The 26,637-nt window shown below is 37.0% G+C and overlaps 1 protein-coding gene across 4 annotated transcripts in view; it reads right to left on the bottom strand.

The window, feature by feature from the left end:
- Positions 1-26,637, bottom strand: part of Ttc30 (tetratricopeptide repeat domain 30) — a 123,359-nt gene that overhangs the window by 44,949 nt on the left and 51,773 nt on the right. For 3 of the 4 annotated variants that reach the window (XM_069833635.1, XM_069833637.1, XM_069833638.1), the window contains 2 exons: positions 12,979-13,143; positions 5,546-5,814 (listed from right to left, as the gene is read on the bottom strand). In XM_069833635.1, the coding sequence (XP_069689736.1) occupies positions 5,546-5,814; positions 12,979-13,143 (434 nt within the window). The remainder of the gene's footprint in view (positions 1-5,545; positions 5,815-12,978; positions 13,144-26,637) is intronic. The other variant, XM_069833636.1, reaches the window with a different exon arrangement.

Raw genomic sequence — 26,637 nt, 5'->3', positions numbered from 1 at the left:
TTTTACAAATATTTGGTAGAAACAATAGGACCATTGCTGAAAGTTAATGCAGTGTGCCAGAATGCCCGTAATTGGGAGTGGAAGTCCGAACAGAGGTGAAGCATAGCAGTGAGTTCTGCGTTATACTTGTGCGATATAAGATACAAATAGTTTGAAAAATTTTCAAAAACTTTACAACTATGTTTCACCAGCAAGACAACATTTTATAAAATAATTTCAAAATTCGTAGAACTAACAGTCAGATGTACTTATTTTCAGATTCATGAACAACTTATCAATTCCCTAAAAGATAAAAATGTGCAAATCGCGGTGATGGCCAATTTGACTCACCTAGTTACAGTGCAAAATATGTGACTTACAGTGTAATGGACCTCAATTCAGATAAGATTATAGACTTCGTAGTTCTGCAAAAAGATCTAATTGTAACCGAAACAGTATGCGAAAAAGTTCTAGATCGCCTAAAAGAAAAAATGAACATTACCCTCTTTCTATCAGACCGCCATAGAGGAATTAGGAAATTGATAAGGAGCAAATATGAATGGATGGGCTATCAATTTGACATTTGGCACATGGCAAAAAGCTTAAAGCCGTCGCACAAATGTGGAAAGAGAGCATAATAAATCACCTATGTGGTCTTGTGCTACTTGTGAAGGTGATTCTGACGACTTGGAAGACAGATTCATTTCTGTATTAAATCATGTTTGTAATATACACGAATGGGGAGAAACAGAGACATAATAAAAAATGTGCACACATTCACCCATACAATAGTGAGAGGGAATGGATCGAACCTGGATCCAGCGATTATAATGCTCTGAAAAAAGTTGTATGTAACCCTGCCCTTTTAAAAGACCTAAATCAGACTAATCAATTTTGTCACACCAGCAAATTTGAATCATACCATAACGAGAGACTGCTTTACACTCCTAAGAGAAAACACTTTCCGTATGGTGGAATGGTAACAAGAACTATGATTGCAATAATGGACCATAATTACAACGTGAAAAGAGATGTAACTGGCTCCAGTATCCAGTACTCTAAAGCCACTAAACGATGGGTGGAAGACAAAACATACAGCTGGAAGAAAAATGCGTGGAGAGAAGATACTATACAGAAAAATGTCTTGGAAGTAGTTCTGGTTATCAACTGCCGCAATTCGATGATCCACATGTTTTAGTTCCCCCAAACATAACTTCGTGCCTAAACCGTGTGACTCAACAACTATGACACAATAGAATAATATAAACCATGTACTAATTTATTATTGACGTGAAATAAACACGTATTTTCAGTCCATTCATAATGAATATTTCACGTCTCATATACATTCACTCACTCAGTGAAGGCGTTGAGTTAGGTTATAATGGATTGACATATTAAACCTTTTCAGTTTGAACCCTTACCAGACCCAAGTTGTTCTAATCACTATGAGTACGAAATTCAAAATGGGTAAGTCATTATTATTATTATTATTATTATTATTATTATTATTATTATTATTATTACAGTATATGCATGTGATAGGTCCTAAGTGTGTTGATAATAACTGACTGTAACGTATGAATATATATTTACTCATTCCACGTTGTATGTCAAACGGAACTACAACACAGTCTTATGAAGCGATCAGTGGTTATGACATCAGAGCTTGCAGTAAGACCTTTAATATTTCGCAAACTAAAAGGCGTAGAGCGATGCGACAAATGCCGTTAATCCAAGGATTACTTTGGTAAACATCCTATAATATAATCGAAATATGGAATTTTATCGCGGACTGCTCCTTTAACGTGACTAAGGATATTAGTGATGCCATGAACAATAACCAATTAACTATACTTGCTCTTCTTCATTATGGTAAAGCCTTTGACTTTGTGGACATTGATATTCTATTAGCAAAGCTATCTGCTTTAAACTTCTCAGAAAGCTGCGTCTCTTGGTTTGATTTGTACCTTCGCGACTACCAGAAATGTGTTTTGTTTTCTAGTATTTATTCCTAGAGTATCGTGAAGTGTGGCATTCCTCAAGAATCCATATTAGGATTTCTGCTTTTTTTCCATTTATATTGATATACATTCCTCACTAAAAACATAGCAGACATCATCTTTATGCTGACGACCTCCACATTTATTTACATTTCTGCCTGGAAATGCTAAATGACACATTGAAAATGTTTAATGAGGACCTAGCTTCATTATATTCCTGGTGCCAAAAATTTGATCTACGTAAAGATTATTATTTTTTGGTCCTACAGAATATATCTGTTATGATAACAATTAATATTAGAAGAAAAACACTGGAGGGGGGAAGTTCGATCCGGTGCTGTGGATTGAACTTTGGCATAGTTCAATGGTGAGAGCACTTGGTATGTAGAACCAAGGACCTGGGTTCGATCCCCGGTGCCAGAGTGGATTTTTCTCCTCTAATATTAATTGCCAAAAATATGGTCTTACATTAAACTGAGAAAAATCCCATTGAGTTTTTAAGATCACTTATTTTCTGCCATTTCATAGGGATAAGTAAACTGTACTCCGATGTTGTAGGAAATGACACTATTGTACTTCATTTCTGTAAGCTGAACCTACTGTACACTAAATCTTTCACTGTGTTGCTGACATGAATACCATGTTTGTGTAAATATGAATATCTCAGAGCCTTACATCCTGAAATCAAAAAGGACTCTGCTGGCATGTCTCTCGTTCTTCTGTTTGCTACATTATTTCTGAAAATGGTTTTTGAACTCAAGGAACATGAACTGTTCTTTCTATGGGGATTTGTGAAACAGCAGTTTTTCAGACAGAACTTTGAAACAAAGGATCACCTATGTTATCCAGCACATCCCACCTGTAACACTTTTAAGCATGACAGAAGAATGTCAGGATTGAGTGAGGCACTGCCTTCAAGTAAATATAACACATTTTGAACATTTGTAGTTGCGAACATACTGTCATACTGTCAATCATTCGTGTTCTACCCAAGGGCAGGTCTTTCACTGCAAACTCAGCTTTCTCCAATCATTCCTATTTTCTGCCTTCCTCTTTGTCTCCTCATATGATCCATATATCTTAACATCGTCAATCATCTAATATCCTCTTCTGCCCCGAACTCTTCTCCCATTCACCATTCCTTCCAGTGCATCCTTCAGAAGGCAGTTTCTTCTCAATCAATGACCAAGACAATTCCTTTTCCTCTTCCTGATCAGTTTCATCATCATTCTTTCTTCACCCACTCTTTCCAACACAGCTGTGTTTCTTATTCTGTTTGTCCATTTCACACACTCCATTTTCCACATTTCAAATGCTTCTAGTCTCTCTTATTTTGTCGTAATGTCCATGTTTCTGCCCCATACAATACTACACTCCATACAAAGCACTTTACTAGTCTCTTAGTTCTTTTTTCAAAAGTCCGCAGAAGATGCTTCTTTTTCTATTAAAAGCTTCTTTCCCCATTGACTTTTTGGCAGCAGTTCATGTTACTCCTTATAGTACACCCTAAGTATTTGAAGCTGTCCACTTGCTACTAGGCTACCTCATTTAGAATTCGCAAGTTTATCTTCTTTATTTTTCTTCATATGACCATGGTCTTAGCCACCGGTGTGGCTGAGTTGGTTAAGGCGCTTGCCTGCTGGTCTGAAGTTGCATTTGGGCGTGGGTTCGATCCCCGCTTGGACTGATTACCTGGTTGGGTTTTTCCGAGGTTTTCCCAACCGTAATGTGAATGCAAGGTAATCTATGGCGAATTCTCGGCCTCATCTGGCCAAATATATCACCTTGCTATCACCAATCCCATCGACGCTAAATAACCTAGTAGTTGATACAGCATCGTTAAATAACCAACTAAAATAAAAATAAACCATGGTCTTCGTCTTATTTGGATTTATCTTCATCCTAAACTGCTCATAACTGTCATTTAGGTCCAGTAGCAAATCCCTTAATATCCTGTATACAATTATGGTATTTCCAATTAAAGTAATGTTTTCCATTTGTCAACTGACTTCTGTGTCACATGGTATAATAGATTATAACACTATTTTTAGTTCAACTATTAGCTTCAGAGCAGTTTGGATTTAGAGAACAAAAATGGACAGAGAGTGCAGATTTTAGGTTGGCTAAAGTACTGAATTTTTTAATGACAAAATGCTGTTTCTGCATAACAGTTATCAAACAATTATTACCGAACACTTTTCCATACAAATAAAAGCGAAATATGCAATTAATAAGCAAAGGAGAGATAGAAATTAAAGCAAATAAATTCACATTAAAAATATACAAAAACGGTGGTTTAAAAATACCAAAATCAGAAAGACAGACTCAAGTCCACTGCTGTGGAGTAACAGTTAATCTTCTTGACCATAAAACGAGTGGGCTCTGGTTCAAATTCTGGTCGGGACAAGTTACCTGGCTGGCGTTTTTCCTAAGATTTTTCCTCAACCACTCGAAGCAGAATTGCTGGGTAACTTTTGGCACTGGACTTCGGACTCATTTCGCCTTCATTAGTAACATTCCATTAATCATCTTAATAGATTACAGGTCAACCAGAAGGACGTGGCGGACGTGGTTTCAGGATCTGCCTATGGGCAGCATCTGTTTGTGGGAGCTGCACATATCAGTGAAGCCACAGGTCTTTAATAAGTGGACTGCTGGTGACCGGGGGAGTGTAGCTCTCTTGGATAGATGGCGCCTTGGTGAGCCGTGGAATCAACTGCAGCATGTTCTTCTGGTTGAGGATGCATCAAATTCAGGCACATGAATTGCGAACAGGTGCCATCACTCTTGCGGAAGTTGCAGAATAACTTCACAGGCAGGTGAAGAATCAGGTCTCCAGTCAGAACTGGATGCTGTGGTTGAATCGATATGATGACTCCATGCAAGGAAAAATGCGCTTGTAAAGCGATCCTAAATGGACTTAATCATTCAAACATAAGGAAGTTGCACAATAAGCCTAAGGCTGCAGTGCTTGCCTGTGGACCCTCCTCCTCTAGAAAAGAAAAACAGACTCGAACTTCAGTTTTTTGTGTGAAAAACATGTAATTTACCAATGGATATTAAGAGCTGCTTAATGGACGAAACAGTTGGCATTATACGAGATTACGGCTGTATCACATTGACTTTCTTCCATGACATTCCACATTCAAGTGCTTGTAAATAAGAAATTAACCAAAAGTGGTCTTAAAAAATTCATGCTCCAAGAGTTGTCTTTTTTTTTTCACGGCTGTACATATAGGTGTTTGCGTCCCTTTCACGGATCATTATGATTAATGATTACATGTGCAGAATGTTATCTGCATATATTATATGGAATTTGTCTCCTAAAAATAAGTTATGATGCAATAATATTGCAATGGTGATAAGGGTAATAGTGAATTATGGTGGTATAATGACAGGAAAAGCGAAAGTAATTCCATAAAATTTAATGTCTACATTATCTTTGTTGATGAAAAGGACTGGTCAGCATGTACCGCTGAATATGGAAGCCATTTAGCTAATGGTAGTCTGTCAGCTGCTTCAGTCAACTAAATAAATGATTTTGTTACTGTGAAAATACTTACTGGAGTGAGATACTTGTATGTGAGATGTGCATTCTCTGCCAGAACATCAGCAGCCAAGTCATAGTATTCATACTTGCAGTACAGCAGTAACAAGTTGCCGAATGTTTCAGGTGGAAATGGATTCTGCTGAAGCAAGAACTGCAACTTTTCAAAGCCTTCTGCTGGTTTTGTTTCCATATTCATTAAGGCCTGATTATGAAGTGTCACAGCGTCCAACTCTTCTTCTGAACGAGGAGGCATGTCCGTCAGGGCTTCTCTGGCTGATTCAACTATACATAACAGTACCAGAAATATTAGCCACACCACATCTTGATTTAGTAATACAACAACATGTAGATTTCGATTCCAATGCTGAAGACTTGATAATGTCAACTACTCTTCTCAACTAGACTTGGCTCAATTGATACCTGTTTAATTTGTGCAGCCACCAGCATGGCTCAGTTGGTTAAGGCACTTGCCTGCCGGTCTGAAGTTGCGTCTGGGCACGGGTTCGATCCCCGCTTGGGCTAATTACCTGGTTGGGTTTTTTCTGAGGTTTTCCCCAACCGTAATGTGAATCCAAGGTAATCTATAGCGAATCCTCGGCCTCATTCGTCAAATATCATCTCGCTATCACCAATCTCATCAACGCTAAATAACTAGTAGTTGATACAGCGTCGTTAAATAACCAACTAAAATTAAAAAAATAATTTGTGCACTTTTTATTAGTACATCACCTGGTATTGTCACATACAGAAAGCTATGAACCACTCAGAGCTGACTACACAATTGTTATTGTAGTGACGTCTGTTACCATGACTTGAGAATACATTAATGATGAACCTGTGCATAGAATTTTATATCTGTTCATCTTTATCATGAAAAAAAAAAAACAGTTTTTTTTTTTCCATGCAATAAATCTATTATATGGGGCCAACGACTTTACTTTTTCATCCAATGGAAATTGTACTTGGAACTTTTATGCCCATCACTGACACAAGTATACAACCTAGCCAATGACGATTTATTAAATAAAATTGGCAATGCAATTACGGTACTGTTTTCTTGAAAAGTTCAGACCATTGTATCAAGTAAACAAAAACAAACAAATATAAACTAACAGGTGTTGCAATAGTTGCAACAACGTCTATATTAGATAGACAGGCAGATCATTTCAAACACATTACAAAGAATACATCACAGCCATAACCAAACCACACAACATTTCCGCATATGTAGAACAAATCACAAACGCCAACAACACCTACAGCAACATAGATACAGACATGGAAATTCTACATATCCAACCGAAAAACCTGAAACTAAACACACTAGAACGAAATGTAGATACTCAAAAACACACACCCACAACAAATCCTCAACACAACTGAATTTCAGAACACACACACTATTTGACTCCACACTACACAACACAAACGCACACCAGAAGACGCAAGAATCTCGCAGTTCTGAAGATGGCTCCCAAGCCGAAACTAGTCAACTAGGTATTTATAAACTTAGTTCAAATTAACACGTGAAAGTAATCATCATATATTGTATTCCTAAATTAAAAAACTGAACGAGTTAATTTAACTAATGTTCACATAGATTACATCCTTTATTAGAGGATATAGTCTCATGTTTTCCAAATTGTAAACAAGATATATGTCATTTCTTTTGTCTGTGGAAAGTTAATGATTTAAAGATGTAATGAAACAACAGGTTTTGCCTCAGAAAAACTCACTGAGTATCATTTTTGTATCACTTAAAGGTACCGTATCATTTACATCATTTAAATATATTACCACATCTCTACTTATAGTTTATCATTTACACATTTTAAATAAACCATCACATCTTAACTTGAGCTCCAGCAATTGCATCAAGGTGGTAGACAATCTGCCAAGTATGTTGAAACATGTCTGCAATGAAGCTGGTGATAGCTGCAATGATGCATTGCTAAAGATTCTCAAGGTCTTTGTGGTTGTGTGAACCTTGTCTACCACTTAACACCAAGTCCACACATGTGGAGTAACAGTTAGCGTGTCTGGCCGCAAAACCAGGTGGCCCGGATTCGATTCCCAGTCGGGGCAAGTTACCTGGTTGAGGTTTTTTCCGGTGTTTTCTCTCAACTCAATATGAGCAAATGTTGGGTAATTTTCGGTGCTGGACCCCGGACTCATTTCATTGGCATTATCACGTTCATCTCATTCAAATGCTAAATAACCTAAGATGTTGATAAACCATCGTAAAATAACATATTAAAAAAACTTAACACCAAAGACGAAAACGTAAGGGGATAAGATCAGATTTTAGTGCCCATTCGATTAGTCTTTCTCCACCAATCAACGACCAGAAAAAGTATGGTCAAGATCTGGCAAACTTTTCTGTATCAATGGGGAGGAGTGTCATATTGTTGAAAATAGATGTCCACTTGTAGGTGTTGAAATTGAGGAAGAAGAACTGTTTCCAAAATATTGAGGTATGTTGACTGCAACTTGTCATTTGGCAGTAGCTGTTGTACTAACTGGATTTTGTATGCATACAGTTTTAGCTAGCAATGTACAATTCAGTGAAGTGTTGTTGGAATTTACAACTTGTAACTCTTATGAAGTTCACCTGCGTGACTTACAAGAGCTGCCATGGAAATACTGCTAGAATGTTTTCCGCAATCTCCTTTGATACTTTTAATCGCTAAAAATGTGTCATGCCATTTATTGATGAATTAAAGAGTATGTACAATGATATGCATCATAACAATCGATTTGAACTCAGTAAATCACAGCATGACTGCTCATTTTCCTATGGTGATGCCATGACTGGCAGAACAGCTCTCGACATAACTACTACCATAATTGGGAATTGAAAGCATTACAAATTTTGATGAGTTCTTCCTTTTATGCCAGGGTTTCTTTCAGGGGGGTGCCTGAGCGGATATTATCCCCAGACTGAGTCAATTACCCCCTACCCCCAGAAACACAATAAATTTAAAATCCTTTTATTTTAACACAACACTCTGGCAGCAGGCTTTGTGCGTTTTGATGAAATAAACTAAACTGACTACCAGTATCTTTTGTTTTTGAATTTGAATTAGAACACAGTCTAGTATATACAGTCGCGAAGCTCAATACGTAGTAAAAATGCGAACATTAGATAGTTGCTCACCACTAGGATTGCTAACATCGCCTCATTACAGGCAATGCAAAATAGTACCGTAACAGTCTATTGTTTCTAGCACCCTCAAAATCAAGCTTCGTGACTGTATATAGTAGACTGTGATTAGACCTACAAAATCTATGATTTGTATTTATTTCACTGTGCTGATTACCTGTAGGCCTACTGTCTTTTTCTACTTTATATTTTACCCTAAAAAAGGAGATGCCTTATGATGAACAGAAGGAATCACACTGGTAATCACTGGAATTCTACCCTTAATTCTATTACCGATCAGAAGCAAAAGCTTCTTCTTACCTCTAGAATTCAGTTGATCTAGAGGTTCTGGAATTTTAAGTACAGAGTCTTCTAAAAATTTTTGCACTTCTTGGAGAACAGTTCCTTGTTTAGGAAACTGATGAAACAAATGTCTCTCATAACACAAAAAAAAAATCTTTTCACCTGAGGAAATTGATTTCTTGCACTTGTCACTGCTAGTGATAAAACCTGAGTCCTGCAATGTATATGAAGTACATCTCTTCCAAGCCTATTAGAAATTCTCCTGCATACCCTAGAAATCATCATCATCATCATCCTTCACGAATTAGGCCTCTGTAGACCTGTTTCGGCCCCATCTAGCACTCTTCTTAAAGGTCTTCCTGGTCGACGATGTCCTCTAGGTTTATATTGCATCATAATTTTTGGGATTCTTGAATTTTCCATTCTTCTTACATGATCTAGCCAATTGAATTTGTATCTGCTGATTTTTTCTTCTACTGACTCTACTTCTAATTGTTCTAAAATTTCTTCATTCCTTTTTCGATCTAAAAGAGTATATCCTGCTGTCCTCCTCAAAAATTTCATTTCCGTTGCTTTGATTCTGTTCATGTCTTTTTTCTTTAATGACCAAATCTCGCTTTCGTGTAAAAGGGTGGGTAATGCTAATGTATTATATATTTTTATTCTTGTAGATTTTTGTACTAATTTAGCTTTTAATGCATTGTTTATTATTCCTAGAATTTGTGTAAATTTGGTAATTTTCTTGTTCACATCTTTTTCATTTTGATAAGATATTTCACAACCCAGATAATTGAAATTTTGCACTTGTTCGAGGCATTGGTTATTGTGTATTATCTTACTTCTGACTGGGTCTTGTCCTAAAAATGCCATTACTTTTGATTTTTGTGCTGAAATTTCCATCCCAAAATCTTTTAATATTTTATTTAATGTATACAATCCTCTTTGTAAATTATCCTCTGAATTGGAAATTATGACTTGATCATTGGCATAGAGTAAGGTATTTAATGTTAGAGCACTGGTTATTTTGATTCCTGATGTGTAGATTTGGTTCCATTTTAAAATAATTTCATTTATATAAATATTAAATAAAGTTGGTGATAGTGGACAACCTTGTCGAACTCCATTATTAACTAATTTTCTTTCGGATATACAGTTATTTATTTTGACACTTATTTTGCTGTCTGTGTAGATTTCTATTATATTTTGCAATAGCAAATTTGGAATATTTTTTTTTTGTAATATGTCGAATAAAAGGTCTCTTCGGACTTTATCAAAAGCTTTCACAAAATCAATAAAAGCTATATGGGTTTCTAAATTAAATTCTCTTCTTTTTTCTAACAATAGTTTCATACTAAATAATGGATCTACACATGATCTTACTTTTCTAAAGCCATTTTGACACTCCAGAAGGAAAGTTTCAGCATGTTTTTTTAATTTTTCATTTAAAATCCTACTAAATATCTTATAACATGTGTTGAGGATACTAATCCCTCTATAGTTTTCAACATTCTGTTTATCTCCTGTTTTATATATGGGAATAATTACACTATTTTTCCATTCTTCCGGTAAAGTGGCAGTCAGATATATTCTGTTTAGAAATCTTAGTAATCTTTCTTGAAATAGATCTCCTGCATATTTATACAATTCTGAATTTAGGTTATCTTCTCCAGGTGATTTACTATTTTTCGTCTTCTTTAATGCTTCTTGTAGTTCTTCTTTGGTAATGCATTGTTCATCTGGGTTTTTTGTGTCCCAGAATTTTGAATCAAAAGTAGGATTGTTCCATAAGTTTTTGTAAAAGTCTAGGAATGTTTCTATTTTGGGGCAAGGGTTTATCTTGGCGGATTCCTTTATGTCTCTGTTCATGTATTTTAAAATTTTATATGTATTGGGTTTCATTTTATAAATGTCAGTTTCTAAAATAGATATAAACTCTTTCCATGATTGCCTGTGTCGTTTTCTAATTTGTCTGTTAGCTATCGCCCTTTTATGTTTATAATCTATTTCATCATTAACGGATTTTGTTTGAAGGTATTTTCTATAAGCTATATTTTTATTTTTTATGATCTCCTTAATTTCATCATCCCATGATCTTAATTTTTTCTTTTGTGTGAAAGCCTTATATTTTCCGATGCTCTCCGTGGCTGCCTGTGATATTTGAGTTTTAATATTTTCCCATTCTTTGTGAATGTCTTCATCTTCAGGTATTTCTAACATTTTTTGTTCAAGTCTTTTTTGATAAAGCCAGCGTACACTGTCATCATGGATTAATCTAATTTTGTAACGCATTAATTCTTTTTTGGGGGAATTTATCTTTGTTAAATGTAGCCATCTTGGTGTATATCTCACTTTTGCTAATACAAGGTAATGATCTGATCCAATGTCACTTCCTCTGAAGACCTTGACATCTAAAAACAATTCGGATAATTTTCTATTTGTTATAAAATAATCTATGATAGATTTTGAGCCACGTGCTGACCATGTATACATATGAATATCTTTATGGTTGTAAAATGAATTCATGATTTTCATTTCATTGTATAATACAAAATCTCTTACTTTTTCTCCATTATTGTTTATGGTAGGTTCTCCAAATTTTCCTATGGTATTTTTTATTTCGATGTTGCCTATTCTACCGTTTAAATCTCCAGCTAATAATATGTAATTATTTTTATTTACTTTATTCAAAATTTCTTGCAACTGGGCATAAAACAATTCAGTTTCTTCAACTCTTCCTTCCTCTGGAGCATAAAGACTAAAGAAAGTTAGTTTGCCTCTTCCTATCTGGAGTTGTACTTCTAATATTCTTTCATTCCAATATGTATAATTGTTTATTTTGTTTTTTATTGATTTATGAATCCAAATCATTACTCCGGCCTGTGCTCTTGTCTTCTTATTAACACCATTATATATGATTATGTAGTTTTTTGTTTCAGTTGTGCCTTTTAGTTTCTTTTTTGTTTCTGTTAAAAATTTGATCCTCCATCAAATCTACAAGCAACAATGTTTTCAAATGACAATCCTCTCTAATTAATTAAAAAAGTATGGAATTAAGTAATGTTCTTGATGATAGCAAAGACAACTTTCTGTGTCAAGACTGTGAATAACAAAAGATCCACTGCACTGGTGAGGAGGAGATGCAAGATTCACACCACATAATTATTTTCTTATATTTTAAAAGGCTGGTTTTCAGTTTGATTTATTTTTTTAATAATAATTTTCTTTAAAACTTTTTGTTTAGAGAGTGCATCTTATACAATATAGCATTTTATACTCGGAAATATATATATGGTGTGTATTGTTTTGGTGACATTTTATTTAATGCATAAGTAGTTCACACGCTCAGCATAAGGGGTTCCATCTCCTCAATTTGGGATTTTCCGTGGCAGTGGCTGTAGCTGCTGCTTCCAACACTACTACTACTTTTGCCACTCCCACTGCCACCATCATCGCCGTTATAGTTTCTTCAGAAAGAGTTGAGAAAGTACTTAAATCCAGGACTTTTTCTTCTCGTTAACTCAGATGATGATGATGATGATGATGATGATGACAATGATCATTATTACAGTTCTTGTCGTAATCATTTTCAGGAATAAGGCGAGCAATATGTTTCAGTTCTCAAACACAGTGTTCGTCCCACCCAAGTTTTGAACTTCCTTCACTTTGCATCCTTAAGATTTAAATGAGACTAGTTTTTGGGTGTGATAATTTCTTTAATTGTTTTTGCACCATGCCACTACTACTGGTGTAGTGTAATTATATCAATAATAAGCACTTCTTTTATTTCGTTTCTCTTTTCATTTTCCTATCTATAGGTACACTGCAAATGATCTTAAAAACAGTAATTCAGTTAAGAATGTTATAAAATAAAATGATATGGTAAAAGGAAACAGAGATAAATATTATTCTTTCCCTGACAGCACAATAAATCAAGTATTGTATGTATGCAAGCTAACTATGCTCACAATACAAAAATAAATAGATACTATTGGACTACATACAGTTTTTTAGTTGATATTCAATTGCTGCTCTAAGGTTGAAGGCTTCAATAAGTGCTGTTTCGTGCAGAGTAAGAGTGTTGCCAACACTTCTCACTTCGATACCTTCTGTAGTCATGCCAACACTCAGTTCGGGATGCTCACGAATTCCACGCTCAATTATGTCAGCTGAAATGAAAGTTGTTTACCTGTTTCAAGCAATAGCATATATTTTCTTCAGTAATGTTAGTGTTACCTATTAGTACATGTGCATTCTCTATCTTCTGCTCTCATCCACCGAGTCATAATAGATGCTTAACTCTGGATCCTTGTAAATATGCAATATAATTGTTTACTAACAGCTCTGAAAGATGTGGTCGTTGTTCAAGATTAATAATAAATTTAAACAAAGCAACAATATGACAAGCACAGAATTTTACTTGAGAATGGTACTAATTTAAAATGCCACTTAACCTATAATTAAATGTAGGCCTATTACAGACCCTATTATTACAAGTTTAATGACTCCAAAATTATTTATTGGAAAATTAACATCACTGATTTTATAAAAATAAAAAATGATAAACAAATAGAATAGAAATATCATTATTATACAATAAATTGAATTCAATAATCATCAACAAAAAATAGATAAATACTGTGGCGCTATGTGGGAATATGGTCGTGTCAGGGAGTTGCGCGCGCATCTGGCGAGAAGGAAGGTGCGGGGAAACTCGAGCTTTGGTAGGAGCTGTAGCATGGTATGGAGCAAGGGGAGAAGGCTGTGGTGACAGCGAGGAGTGGATGAGTTCGACGTGCAGTGAACTTGAGTGAGTCCATAACTGTGGCAGTATCCAGGCGAGCGCGACGCATCCGGAGGACCTGAGTTCGACGTGCAGTGAACTTGAGTGAGTCCGTAACTGTAACAGTGTCCAGGTGAGTGCGACGCATCCGGAAGACCTGAGTTCGACGTGCAGTGAACTACAAGAGCTAGAAGAACTACCCAAGGCAAGCGAAATGTCAACTGAGAAATGACAGTTTTGTTCTGCACATAGTGCTTTGTGAACATTAACTGAAATTAGGAGTACATTGTTGTTCTTCTCAATAATACACGTGTATTGTCATTGTCGCTGTGTGGAGTGCAATAACGACTATTGTGTTGCTGTGTTGAGTAGAATACCCATTGTTGTAGGGTGGATTATTAAGAATAAAAGTCCCATTGTGGACGGGTGAAGTGAAAAACGACACTAGTGAAGTAAAAGCAGACATGAAAAACGACATCAGTGAAGCGAAAAATGACATCACTACGCAAACTGGTAGCATTTCAACGCAAGTGGATGGAATTGTTACCATCGTAAAAGATGAACTTAAAACCGATTTCGACAAACTAAACGAGAACTTCGCAGCCATAAATAAAGCAGTGACCGAATTAAGACAGGACGTAGACCATTTCGACGGCAAAATTCGCGCTCTCGAGCGTCGTCAAGACCAGATGAGTGAGTTGCTGGATCAACATGCTGAGGAAAACAAGCACATACTCGCGTTAGTGGATCGCCAGACTAGAGAACATAAACAGATAATTGCCGAAGAGGTTCGACGGACCATGGAAAAGTAGGTCACAGAATTAAGGACTCCATATAGTGGCCCTCTGGAACCAACGTCTCCAGCCAGACATTCGAACGTCAAGACGCCGAAGTTCGATGGTATGACGTCCTGGGCAATTTTCCGACGCCAGTTTGAGGCTACCGCGTTGCATAATGGGTGGACACCAGCGGAGAACACTACCCAGCTGGCGCTTCAGGGACAGGCGTCGGAGATACTTCACAGCGGCCCAGAAGAGGGAACAGCCTCAGAAATAATGGAGGCCTTGAAGGAATGTTATGGTGACCATCAACTTGTGGCAGCATTTAGGACTCAACAGAAAACGAGGGTCCAACAGTCATGCGAGTCTCTACAAGAATTTGCAATGGTGGTAGAACAACTGACCCATAAGGCCCTCAGGGTCCTACCACCTGGCTTCGTCGCTGGAGAGGCAGCCTACACCTTCGGGTGCGGAGTTCGCGACCCTGAGATCAGGTAACAACTCCTCTTGGCTGAGCATCATGCCATGAACAAAGTTCTGGTGGCGGCCCTCTGGATGGAGGCGGCCATGTCGATGGCGAAAGTCTCAACAGCGCACCGGATTAGGAGCGTCGCAGCGGCCGACGTCGAGGAACGCCAACCGAAGTCACCCGAGCGACAGAGAGAGACGAGGAGTGCCCACCTGCTGGTCCTGTGGCAAACCGGACACTTAAGGAAGGACTGTGAGCGATCTGGTCACAGACAGGAAAACTAGAAGGGGCTGATGCGAGGAGGGTCACGCCATCGCCGTCATCACCATCCCCTCGGCTGATCTTGAAGATGGTTGACAGAAGATGCGACTATGGGCTGATTGCTGACAGATGGATAAGAGGCCATCCATGCAAAGTACTGGTAGACACCAGGACGTCGCTCACTATCGCCAGGCCAGAAGTCGTGCGTGGCCTACCTGGAAGGATGCCGCTGCACCGATATGAACTATGTACTGCTTCAGGCGAGAGCTTGCTCATCCAGAAAGAGGTTTTCCTGGATTTGACCTTGGGAAAGAGGATACTGGAGATGTGGGTGTTCATCGCAACATCACTGAAGACGTCATCCTCGGACTCGACGCCATGCGGATCTTCGATGCGACGGTGGACGTCCGGCGCCGTATCCTCCATTTTGGTCAAGATGAAGTGTTCTTGAGGGACGTCGAAGACCAACCCATGGCCAGCAGACTCACCTTGGAGGATCAAATAGAAGAGCGAGTTGGCGCCCACGCAGTCTGAGCAATCACTGCCCAGCCAAGCCCAGGAAGGGATGACGCCACCATAAAGAGGGAGCAGTTGGAGGACCCAAACATTGGAAAGTCTAGTGGTTTACCATGGAACTGTCTGGGATGTACAGTCCTAAGGAGGAGTTGATATCAGCAAGTGACTGTCGGCAGTAGTACTGTGCTATTGCAAGTAGATTAGCATCTGAAAGATGATTAGCACCTATTCGATCCCCAGAACGTGTTATTGTATGCCCTAAATTGGAAATAAATGTGATATGGTGTACGTCTGCAGTGTATACTTTTTTGAACAATGGATATATTCCTTTTTACTTCTAAGTACAGTTGGTCTATAAAATATGCAGTAATACTTCTCGACACATAAAGAAAACCATGCATCCTATTTTCACCAACATATTATAACAGTAAACAGGAAAAAATTCAATATTGTAATGGTACGATATATTGCTGTCCCGTGCTGTGGCGTCGTGGTCTAAGGCATCCTGTCTGGGACTTGCGTTACAGAATGCACGCTGGTTCGAGTCCTCATAGGTTAGAAGAAATTTTGTCATGAAATTTCGGCCAGTGTATGGAACCAGTGCCCACCCAGCATCGTGATGCAGCTACGATAGGTAGCGAAAATCCAGTTTCGCAAACCAGCTACTGTAACGGCTGGGAGGATCATCGTGCTAACCACACGATACGTCCATTCTGATTGGATGATCGTCCACCTCTGCTTCGGCATGTGGACGTGAGGTCAGCAGCCAGCTGGTTGGTCTTGGCCCTTTATGGGCTGTAGCGCCAAGGATTTACTTTTTTACGATATATTGCTTCATTTTCTTTCGTAATATTATGTCAGATGGTATCACTTTTGACTAATTTCTTCTGTGGCCAACATCACATTGAGGTTTTCTATTCCCTGTGTAAAAACTCTCTGGTAAGGACACAGCTGAAATGACGTCAGTACGACTTAGTCTTAGGCAGCAGAGTTGTGCTGAATGTGCTCGATTGTATTGTACATCCTCATGCACATGACACATAATTTGATAATTTTTTTTATAAGTAGAGACCTTTTGTTCCACCTTCAGGATCTTGGTTTCCGGGTTACAGAAACTGTGAGAGAAAACAGAATGGATGCCTTTACTCTTCAGGATACGAAATTACTACAGAATCCAGTACGAGAGTCCTACGATTATACATTTGACATTAATAGTGAAATTCTGTTCGTGAAGTGGGATGACAACAGATGTGTACCTGTAGGATCAAACTTTGATGTAGGGGCTTCTGCAAGCAGGTGGGACAGAAATGTAAGACAGGATATAAGTGTGCAGCAACCACAGGTCATATTTTTTAGTAGGTTATTTCATGACGCTTTATCAACATCTTAGGTTATTTAGCGTCTGTATGAGATGAAGATAATAATGCCAGTGAAATGAGTCCGGGGTCCAGCACCGAAAGTTACCCAGCATTTGCTTATATTGGGTTGAGAGAAAACTCCGGAAAAATCTCAACCAGGTAACTTGCCCCAACCGGAATCGAACCCGGGCCACCTGGTTTCGTGGCCAGATGCTCTAACCGTTACTTCACAGATCATAAAGAAATATGGTAAGTACATGGGTGGAGTGGACCATCATGATTGGTTAGCAGGGAAATATGCCACTTCAATCCATGGAAAAAAGTGGTACTGAGATCTCTTTGTCAGAATGCTGGATATGGCTATAGTAAATGGTTGGATTATCTACAGAGAAATGCATGGACGAGACTCCCTGGACCTACTTGAACTCCGACGATGCTTGTCTGTTCAATATCTCTAGATGTTTTTGAACGGCAAAAGAATGGAGCGCCCTATTTCATCACCTTGAGGAGTGAAATTTGGTATGAGGACAGATAGTAGAGGTCATTTCATGGCAAAATGACCCTTTCAGAAACATTGCCGGATGGAATGGTGTAAATGCAGACCAGTAACATTTCGCAAGAAGTGTGATGAAACTCTCTGTCAAAGATGCTTTGAACCTTACCACACTCGGTAAAGACAGATATTACTAAAATAAATGTATTTCATTATTGCTGCAGCATTGAATTGTTGCATTAAATACTAAAACTGTCATAGATAAATTTATTTATATTGGGGTAAATGTTTCTGGTTACACTACATTAAATACACAAAAAATATATTTACTTTATTGGAAATGAATACGCAGATATCATAAGTGCCCAGCGGTCTATTTATAGACCAGATGATTTTCAGCTATTTGGTGCACGGCAGAAGAAACAAAATGTATTCTTGGCATCTTATGGATTAAATTTATGAAATAGATATATTATTTTCGTTTTTTTAATAAAAATAATTTGGGCGTTAATGGGTTAACAAATGTTTGTGTTATGATCTTGAACTTCTTTAATGTAGCCCCATGGTACTTCTCAAAGCACTTTTCAAATTTGTAAACAGGACAATTAAGATTTCTCCGTGAAGCACACTGTTATCAATCGGAATTCTTACTGACACAGTTTTTTGTTTCTTCACCAAAGAAGAGTGAGTTTGCAGTATATACACACACAGATATTTCTTCAATTGGTAAGAAAGACAACCAGCTAACATTTCAATCAATTCACTTCTTCCAAATTATTTACTTCAAGACACTCACATCATCGATTTCACTGTCATTGCTAACCCTGTCCATATGTTTTAAACATTCCAGCAGACTATCAAGTTTTTCTAGAAATAAATCATATTCACAAACCCCATGCTGTTTGGTATTGCGACTAAGAAAAATTGCATTCTGAATTTATTGCACTATGTATGCTTCTGAAATTTCCAGCACTGCAAGTGTGATATCACTACTGAATGAAATACAATCTGTCTTCGATTCTTCTTATATATGAGCAATGCAGAAAACTGTTGATGCATTTCGATCAATAAGAATAGACTTTAACCTTGAAATGAAAAACACAGATGATTGATGGTCATAGAATTTTCCAAGGCCCCTTAATTACGAAAATAAACTCTCAAGAACGTCTTGCGTCTTGATTTAATTTAGCAGTCATTATATAATATAAAAATCCATCTTTTTTCATCTCGGCATAGCGATCTTTCAAGCTGCCTATGGAGATAAGAAAACTCTTAAACAAGAACATGATTTTGATCATTCTTCCAATGCATTGTTCTGCTCCTTAATGCATATATCATTTACACTTTTCACTGAACATGTATTATGGACAGGTGTCCAAGAATTTAAAGCATCGAAACCGTTATTTATAGTAACAACCTGTGCTACATATTTCTCTGTTGGTAATTGTGAAGAATGGCATTTGCAACACTACATGATTACCGTATCTGTGGAGCTTTCCTCAAATTTTGTCATTCACTTCCAGTCACTAGGCAGTCATTTATGGCAGTACTGTAAATCTGTATTTTCATTATCCGAAATTAATTTTTCTAGTACTGCTAGCCTAATAGTTTCTCTAATTTCCAAAACAAATCCAGTGTCTAGTAAATAATTCGTCATTAGTTTCAGAGTGTGTGGTATATCACACAAACCTCAGATTCTACACTCAGATGACACAGCATTCGAAATACATGTCTGACTTACATTAATTCGTAAGCCTTTTCGTATTTTCTGATTTTGAGTGCCCACGTCACCGATGAAGGCACATACTTCAAAACCAGAGGCTTCTACAGAGATGATTACTTCTTCTAATAATGGAGGCGTCATTGTATAATCAAACATTTCCCTGTCCAACTACAAACAAGAATGACCTGACCATAATTTTGTTGTATGGCCCATAAAAACAGTTGCTTATTGGGTCATAACAAAATAATAATAGTATTAATGTCTATTTTCATTCTGTCGTAACACAACACCATATTTTTCTCCATTTCATTTATGAAATGTGTATACTGGGCCCATTACTGTCTAAGCCAAATTTAATTAAGCCTGGTGGACACTCAATTCTCGAAAGATGTGTACGTAAAATAGGTGCACTGGGTAAGGGGTAATTTACAATATTCCTTACATATTCTGAACGTCTTTTCGAAATTGTAATAAGTGTCACAACTATTGCAATATCATTACTCTCCCAAAATTTACATTAGCCACAAGTTATGATTTTAAGTCGGCATTCTGAGAAGAGTTGTTCATATTTAACAAGAAATTATTTAGATTTTGAAAGTTATTATTATTAATCTTGATCCAGTCTGCTGTGGATAGCATTATTTCAACTGATTTGCTGTAACCCTTTTCCAGTACTCTCGTAATAATAATAGTAATAATAATAATAATAATAATAATAATAATAATAATAATAATAATAATAATAATAATAATATCACTAGATTGTGCACCAACATGCCTGAGTTAAATCCCGAATCTCTTCTCAGTGCATATTAAGAAAAGACATTATGTCACTGTTGATAGTGATTCGTCTGTTGGAAGGAGATGTTAAGCCTGGCAGTCCCCTTAGTTCTATTCGACAGGGTAGGCTAAGTGCCGGCACTGGGTTTCCCCTTCACCCTTCTTCAACTTCATACTCACCCATTCCCTACACTACACTTATACGAACACTTATATATACATATACTCGCCCTAGTACATGACATAATTACTCTCCACAAATACATATCATATATAGGATGACCCATCAAAGTGGTGTGCAACTTGAAAATGGCTCACAGTCCGGTCATCTATTCACAATATGCGGAACCCGAAATACACAAGTGAAGTGGGTAGGTGTTGGACACACACATAATAATAATAATAATATTTACTTACTTACTTACTGGCTTTTAAGGAACCCGGAGGTTCATTGCCGCCCTCACATAAGCCCGCCATTGGTCCCTATCCTGAGCAAAATTAATCCATTCTCTATCATCATATCCCACCTCCCTCAAATCCATTTTATCTTCCCATCTACGTCTCGGCCTCCCTAAAGGTCTTTTTCCCTCCAGCCTCCCAACTATCACTCTATATGCATTTCTGGATTCGCCCATACGTGCTACATGCCCTGCCCATCTCAAACGTCTGGATTTAATGTTCCTAATTATGTCAGGTGAAGAATACAATGCGTGCAGTTCTGCGTTGTGTAACTTTCTCATTCTCCAGTAACTTCATACATTTTAGCCCCAAATATTTTCCTAAGAACCTTATTCTCAAACACCCTTAACCTATGTTCCTCTCTCAAAGTGAGAGTCCAAGTTTCACAACCATACAGAACAACCGATAATATAACTGTTTTATAAATTCTAACTTTCAGATTTTTCGACAGCAGACTGGATGATAAAAGTTTCTCAACCGAATAATAACAGGCATTTCCCATATTTATTCTGTGTTTAATTTCCTCCCGAGTATCATTTATATTTGTTACTGTTGCTCCCAGATATTTGAACTTCTCCACCTCTTCAAAAGATAAATTTCCAATTTTTATATTTCCATTTCGTACAATATTCTCGTCACGAGACATAATCATATACTTTGTCTTTTCGGGATTTACTTCCAAACCTATCTCTTTACTTGCTTCCAGTAAAATTCCTGTGTTTTCCCTAATCGTTTGTGGATTTTCTCCTAACATGTTCACGTCATCTGCATAGACAAGCAGCTGATGTAAACCGTTCAATTCCAAACCCTCTCTGTTATCCTGGACTTTCCTAATGGCATACTCTAGAGCAAAGTTAAAAAGTAAAGGTGATAGTGCATCTCCTTGCTTTAGCCCACAGTGAATTGGAAACACATCCGACAGAAACTGACCTATACGAACTCTGCTGTACGTTTCACTGAGACACATTTTAATTAATCGAACTAGCTTCTTGGGAATACCAAATTCAATAAGAATATCATATAAAACTTCTCTCTTAACCGAGTCATATGCCTTTTTTAAATCTATGAATAACTGATGCACTGTACCCTTATACTCCCATTTTTTTCTCCATTATCTGTTGAATACAAAATATCTGGTCAATAGTTGATCTATTACGCCTAAAACCACACTGATGATCCCCAATAATTTCATCTACATATGGAGTTAATCTTCTCAAAAGAATATTGGACAAAATTGTGCATGACGTCAACAAAAGTGATATTCCTCGAAAGTTACTACAGTTAGTCTTGTCCCCCTTCTTAAAGATAGGTACGATTATGGACTCCTTCCATTGTTAATAATAATAATAATAATAATAATAATAATAATAATAATAATAATAATAATAATAATAATAATAATAGTAACAACATTCACTTAATTTATGAACCAATTGCATTTTGTATTGATGTACTGGTAAGTGAAATTTCTTGGTTGCTCTCGCTGCTTAACAATTTGTAATTCTAGTTTCCTGAGCTAGGCATTTTGAAGATTTTTGCACACATTGTTCCAACCTGGCACCTATTTTATCTACTTTCTCTTGAGTGAGAACGCAAGGAGTACCAGATTTTCTGATTTTCTTTTATTCAGAATGGAGCTTGTTTCTTCAAACTTTTCCACTATTCTATTATTGTGGTTCTGTTACGAATATTTTTACATGGGAACTTACAAAGAAACATGACGACATATTAATATAGAATGGTATCTGTAGTAGGCTACTTCTTCACAAGAGAGACTGTTTGCTGTAAACTGTACATAAGGACATATTCCAGTGGTGGCTCCTGCATATTTCTTAAGAGGAGGAAAGAAATTAACACCACTAAGTGACACCTTCTTGAATGAAACATGCTACAAATTAGCCTACATTGGGGTTGGCCTTCCCTTCTGTATAGCAATAAGCTGTTCTTGTAAACTGAGTTTCCTAAATTGTCCAAAATATGTTTTCACTTCCATTCATTGTTGAATAATTGCGCAAATTAACAATTACAAGGAAATTCACAACCTCGTAGCATTTTTCGAGCACACTACAGCTTCATACGTGTTGGCAGAGACTAGCTACTAACTCGTAACCGGAACCGTTTTATGAAAATGGGAATGGGAAATGATCTGAGGAAAGCGAGAACACTGCACCCACCCACGTGGTCTGTGTTGCCACATGTACATTTTACAAGTTCAGTATCACAAACTTTTGAAGAATGTCAGTTATTGTAAAGTCATACTACCATTATTGTTCAAAGCTGCCGGTGGCCGATTAATTTTTTATGTTAAAAATGATGTAGTTTGGAGTACCTACTTTCAGTTTCAAATATATTTGTACAAAACTGACAACTTGGCTGTTGCCTTGTCTAGTAAACAATGAATAGAAGTGAATTTCAGGGGCCAACTACGTAAAACTACTTCCTTTTTTTTTTACATAAACCCGACTTTAACTTTGAAATATCCACGAAAGTTTCAAGCCATGAATAGTAGCCTATATAAAGTGCAATGAATAATATTTTTGATTTATAATTTAAAAAAAAAGTTTAAGTGGTGTCTTTCATAGCGTTGCGTTAAAACTTTTTTTGTTGTGTCTCCTCCTAGATGTGTTATAGTCTGGTTGAATGCAGCATCGTTAGATGGCAGCGGTAGTGAGCTTGCTGCACGACCAGTCGATTTCTATTTCCTGCCCATGCGCTGATTCAGAGGAGGATCTCCTCCCTCTCCGTTCATTTACTTGCTTTAAAACTCTGCTTCTTTCTCTGGCCGCTAGTGCGCTGTTGTCTATGTGTGTTAACTGCAGTAGAGGAGGAATGGAGTGCCTTTCCTCTACACAGACAATCTCGCATCTTTCTCACAGTTTTCTACAGCACATGAGCACGCGTCGTTTAAAACTCGATCAACTGAGTTTTTCTTATAGCTGTGAACTTAAAAATTATCGAATTTTCCTCGAATTTCAAGACACATATTTTATTTGGTATTTACTTTCAAAAGCAGAAAATGTGAGGAGGACGTTCCTCCCTTCCCTCCCCCGAGGAACCGCCACTGACATATTCACAATATGACTACGACTGAATACAGCTTATGTGACAAGACTGCCAACTGACCAACTGCCTGCCCTCCCCCCCCCCGCCCACCCACAGACACTAGTGAATTACCTAATCACTCCAAGTTCATTGCAGGCTACAAATAATACGTCACTTCGAAGATTCCCTGTATTTCGTCAATGTACATAATTAGGCCTAAACAATATAAGTGACAATGAAAAACGGAGGGGAGAGAAGGGAGGAACGGAAGGGGGAGGGTAGTGAGAAAGGGAGGGATGATGAGGGGAGGGAAGAAAGGGGGAGAGGGAGAGAGAGCACTAGTATTCATTATTATTTAACATAAACTGCCGAGAAAGTTTATGATTATGTCTCGTTAACAGAACATAGTATGAAATGGAAATATACAAATTGGAAATTTATCTTCTGAAAAGGTGGAAAAATTCAATTATCTTGGAGGAACTGTAACAAATATAAATGACACTCGAGAGGAAATTAAACATAGAATAAATATGGGAAATGCCTGTTGTTATATTCGGTTGAAAATCTTTTGTCATTCAGTCTGTTACAAAAAAAAAAAAAAAAAAAAAAAATTAGAATTTATAAAACAGTTATATTACTGTTTGTTCTATATGGCTGTGAAACTTGGACTCTCACTTTGAGGGAGGAACAGAGGTTGAGTTCGAGAAAATACTGTCGGCTAAGAGGGATGAAGTTACAGGAGAATGGGAAATGTTACACAACACAGAATTGCACGCATTGTATTCTTCATCTAACATAATTAGGAACATTAAATCCAGACATTTGAGATGGACAGGGCATGTAGCACATATGAATCCAGAAATGCATAGACAGTGTTAGTTGAAAGACCTGAGGGAAAAAGATCTTTGGAGAGACCGAGATGTAGATGGGAGGATAATATTAAAATAGATTTTAGGGAGATAGGATATGATGGGACTGCATTAATCTTGCTCAGGATATCGACCAATGGCGGGCTTATGTGAGGGCGGCAATGAATCTCCGGGTGACTCATTGTCAGTGTTAAAGCACTGGGCTTATAAGCCAGGAGGTCCATGTTCAAATCCTGCTTTATCCTGAATTTGTAACTTGTGTTGGGAAAGGTCATGGTTCAGGCAATACAGAGATTTTGTCCAGATGCTCCAGTTTCCCTGTCACATCTCAACAATAATTCTCCATCATCATCATTCATTACGAGTGTAATTAGATTAGATTAGATTAGATTTATTTATTTAACCTGGTAGAGATAAGGCCGTCAGGCCTTCTCTGCCCCTCTACCAGGGGATTACAACTATAACATGAACAATAAGATTACAATTAATATTAAATTTACAATTACAATTACAATAAAAATTAAAGTACGACAAGAATACCTGATGAATGAAAGCTAGACATTTTATCATAGAAGTTAAGAACAAAGAATATTTTTGTATTTACTAAATTACAAATTAAACCTACAATAACAAAATTCTATAGTGATGAAATTACCGGATATTGAGATATTTTGTGGTAGATTGTAATGTGTAATGTGGATCCACAGCCTGCAGTACATTCTGGATAGTCTCTGACAAACTAAGTAGTCAATGATTCTCAGCACTAGTGACATTTATGAGCCTAATAGTAGAGTCATTGTGAATAACGACCAATGCATATATATATATATATATATATATATATATTGGTTGTTATACATATTTGGTAATGTGTTCTGGTAATTTATCAATTAAACTTGTAAACGAAAAATGACTTATTTATCAAAATGTAACTAATATCCTGTGTGTGTGTGCTCGTGTGTGCATATATTCTTACAACCTACATACTGAAAAATTTGGGAGATGTCATTGTCCCATGCTAATAAGAAAAGCTTCTAACTTTCTTCAGAGGTAAAACAAACAATGCTTACATTGCGATCTGCTAGTTTATGTTGTTCGTATCATGATAGTCCTAGAGACAAGAGGCTAATTTATTATCAGAGGAGCATATTTCTGACAGGAGAATGAACATAGAGGATAGCTCTGTTAATAAGTAAAACTAATTCCAGAGAATGTGATAAATGTACCTCTGAAAGTCTTAAAAGTATAGAAAAATATTAGTTCCATTAAAAAAAAATGAGCGTACAAATCCTGAATACTTTAACAATTTAATTTGTAAAGTAAGTTTGTTTCACATTGCAATAGTATACAAACATGATTTATTTATGCTTTGATGTTCTAGATATACAGTAAGTCGAAACAGGTGTCTGTGTGTGTTTCTGTATATGTGCTTATAGAATAGAGGGAATCAAATGGAAATGAAGAAAAAAAGCCAATGTAAATTTAAAAAAAATCCGCCATTTGGACTGTCAATCGAGATGAAACATTGTTGACTTAAATGGTACTAATAACTTCATATTTCACACAGGCGTCAGAAGGTGGTATGTGAATCGAGCATCAGTGTTGTAAAAAGATAGTGGTACTTCTTGAGATACATATCAAGGATGACAAAGAGCTCTTATAAAAGCCAATGAAATTTACTGAAGAATGTTAACATAAAATGACTTTGCCTGCATATTTTAGTCGTGCGTAAGTAAGTGGAAAGAAGTTCCTGGCAAATTACATTAGAACAATGTATAGCTACATTGTGGTTAGATCATGGAAATCAACTTTGTAATACCTGAGTCCTTCGTAATGATAAACTAGCTGATTCAAGACATTGTCTCATCACTCTACAGGAAATAGAGTCCATCCTGCAGATTAGCCGTACCGCAGTTCTGCCCAACATATTTGGACGTTGAACTATGGTACAGCAAAACTGCCGAAATGAGTTGCCTACCAATTGGATACTTGACAGTAGAAAGTTGCTAAGTGCCAAAATAACAAAGAAATATTTCACTAGAATGGTGCAAATTGCCAAGGGGCATTACATATCAACAAGGCTAGGTCCACAGAAGATTGTAGTGTTTATATGAATAACAATGTACTTTAT

This window comes from Periplaneta americana, chromosome 8, assembly GCF_040183065.1.
Source record: "Periplaneta americana isolate PAMFEO1 chromosome 8, P.americana_PAMFEO1_priV1, whole genome shotgun sequence".
Classification (NCBI taxonomy): domain Eukaryota; kingdom Metazoa; phylum Arthropoda; class Insecta; order Blattodea; family Blattidae; genus Periplaneta; species Periplaneta americana.
This window is presented reverse-complemented; position numbering and strand designations above follow the sequence as displayed.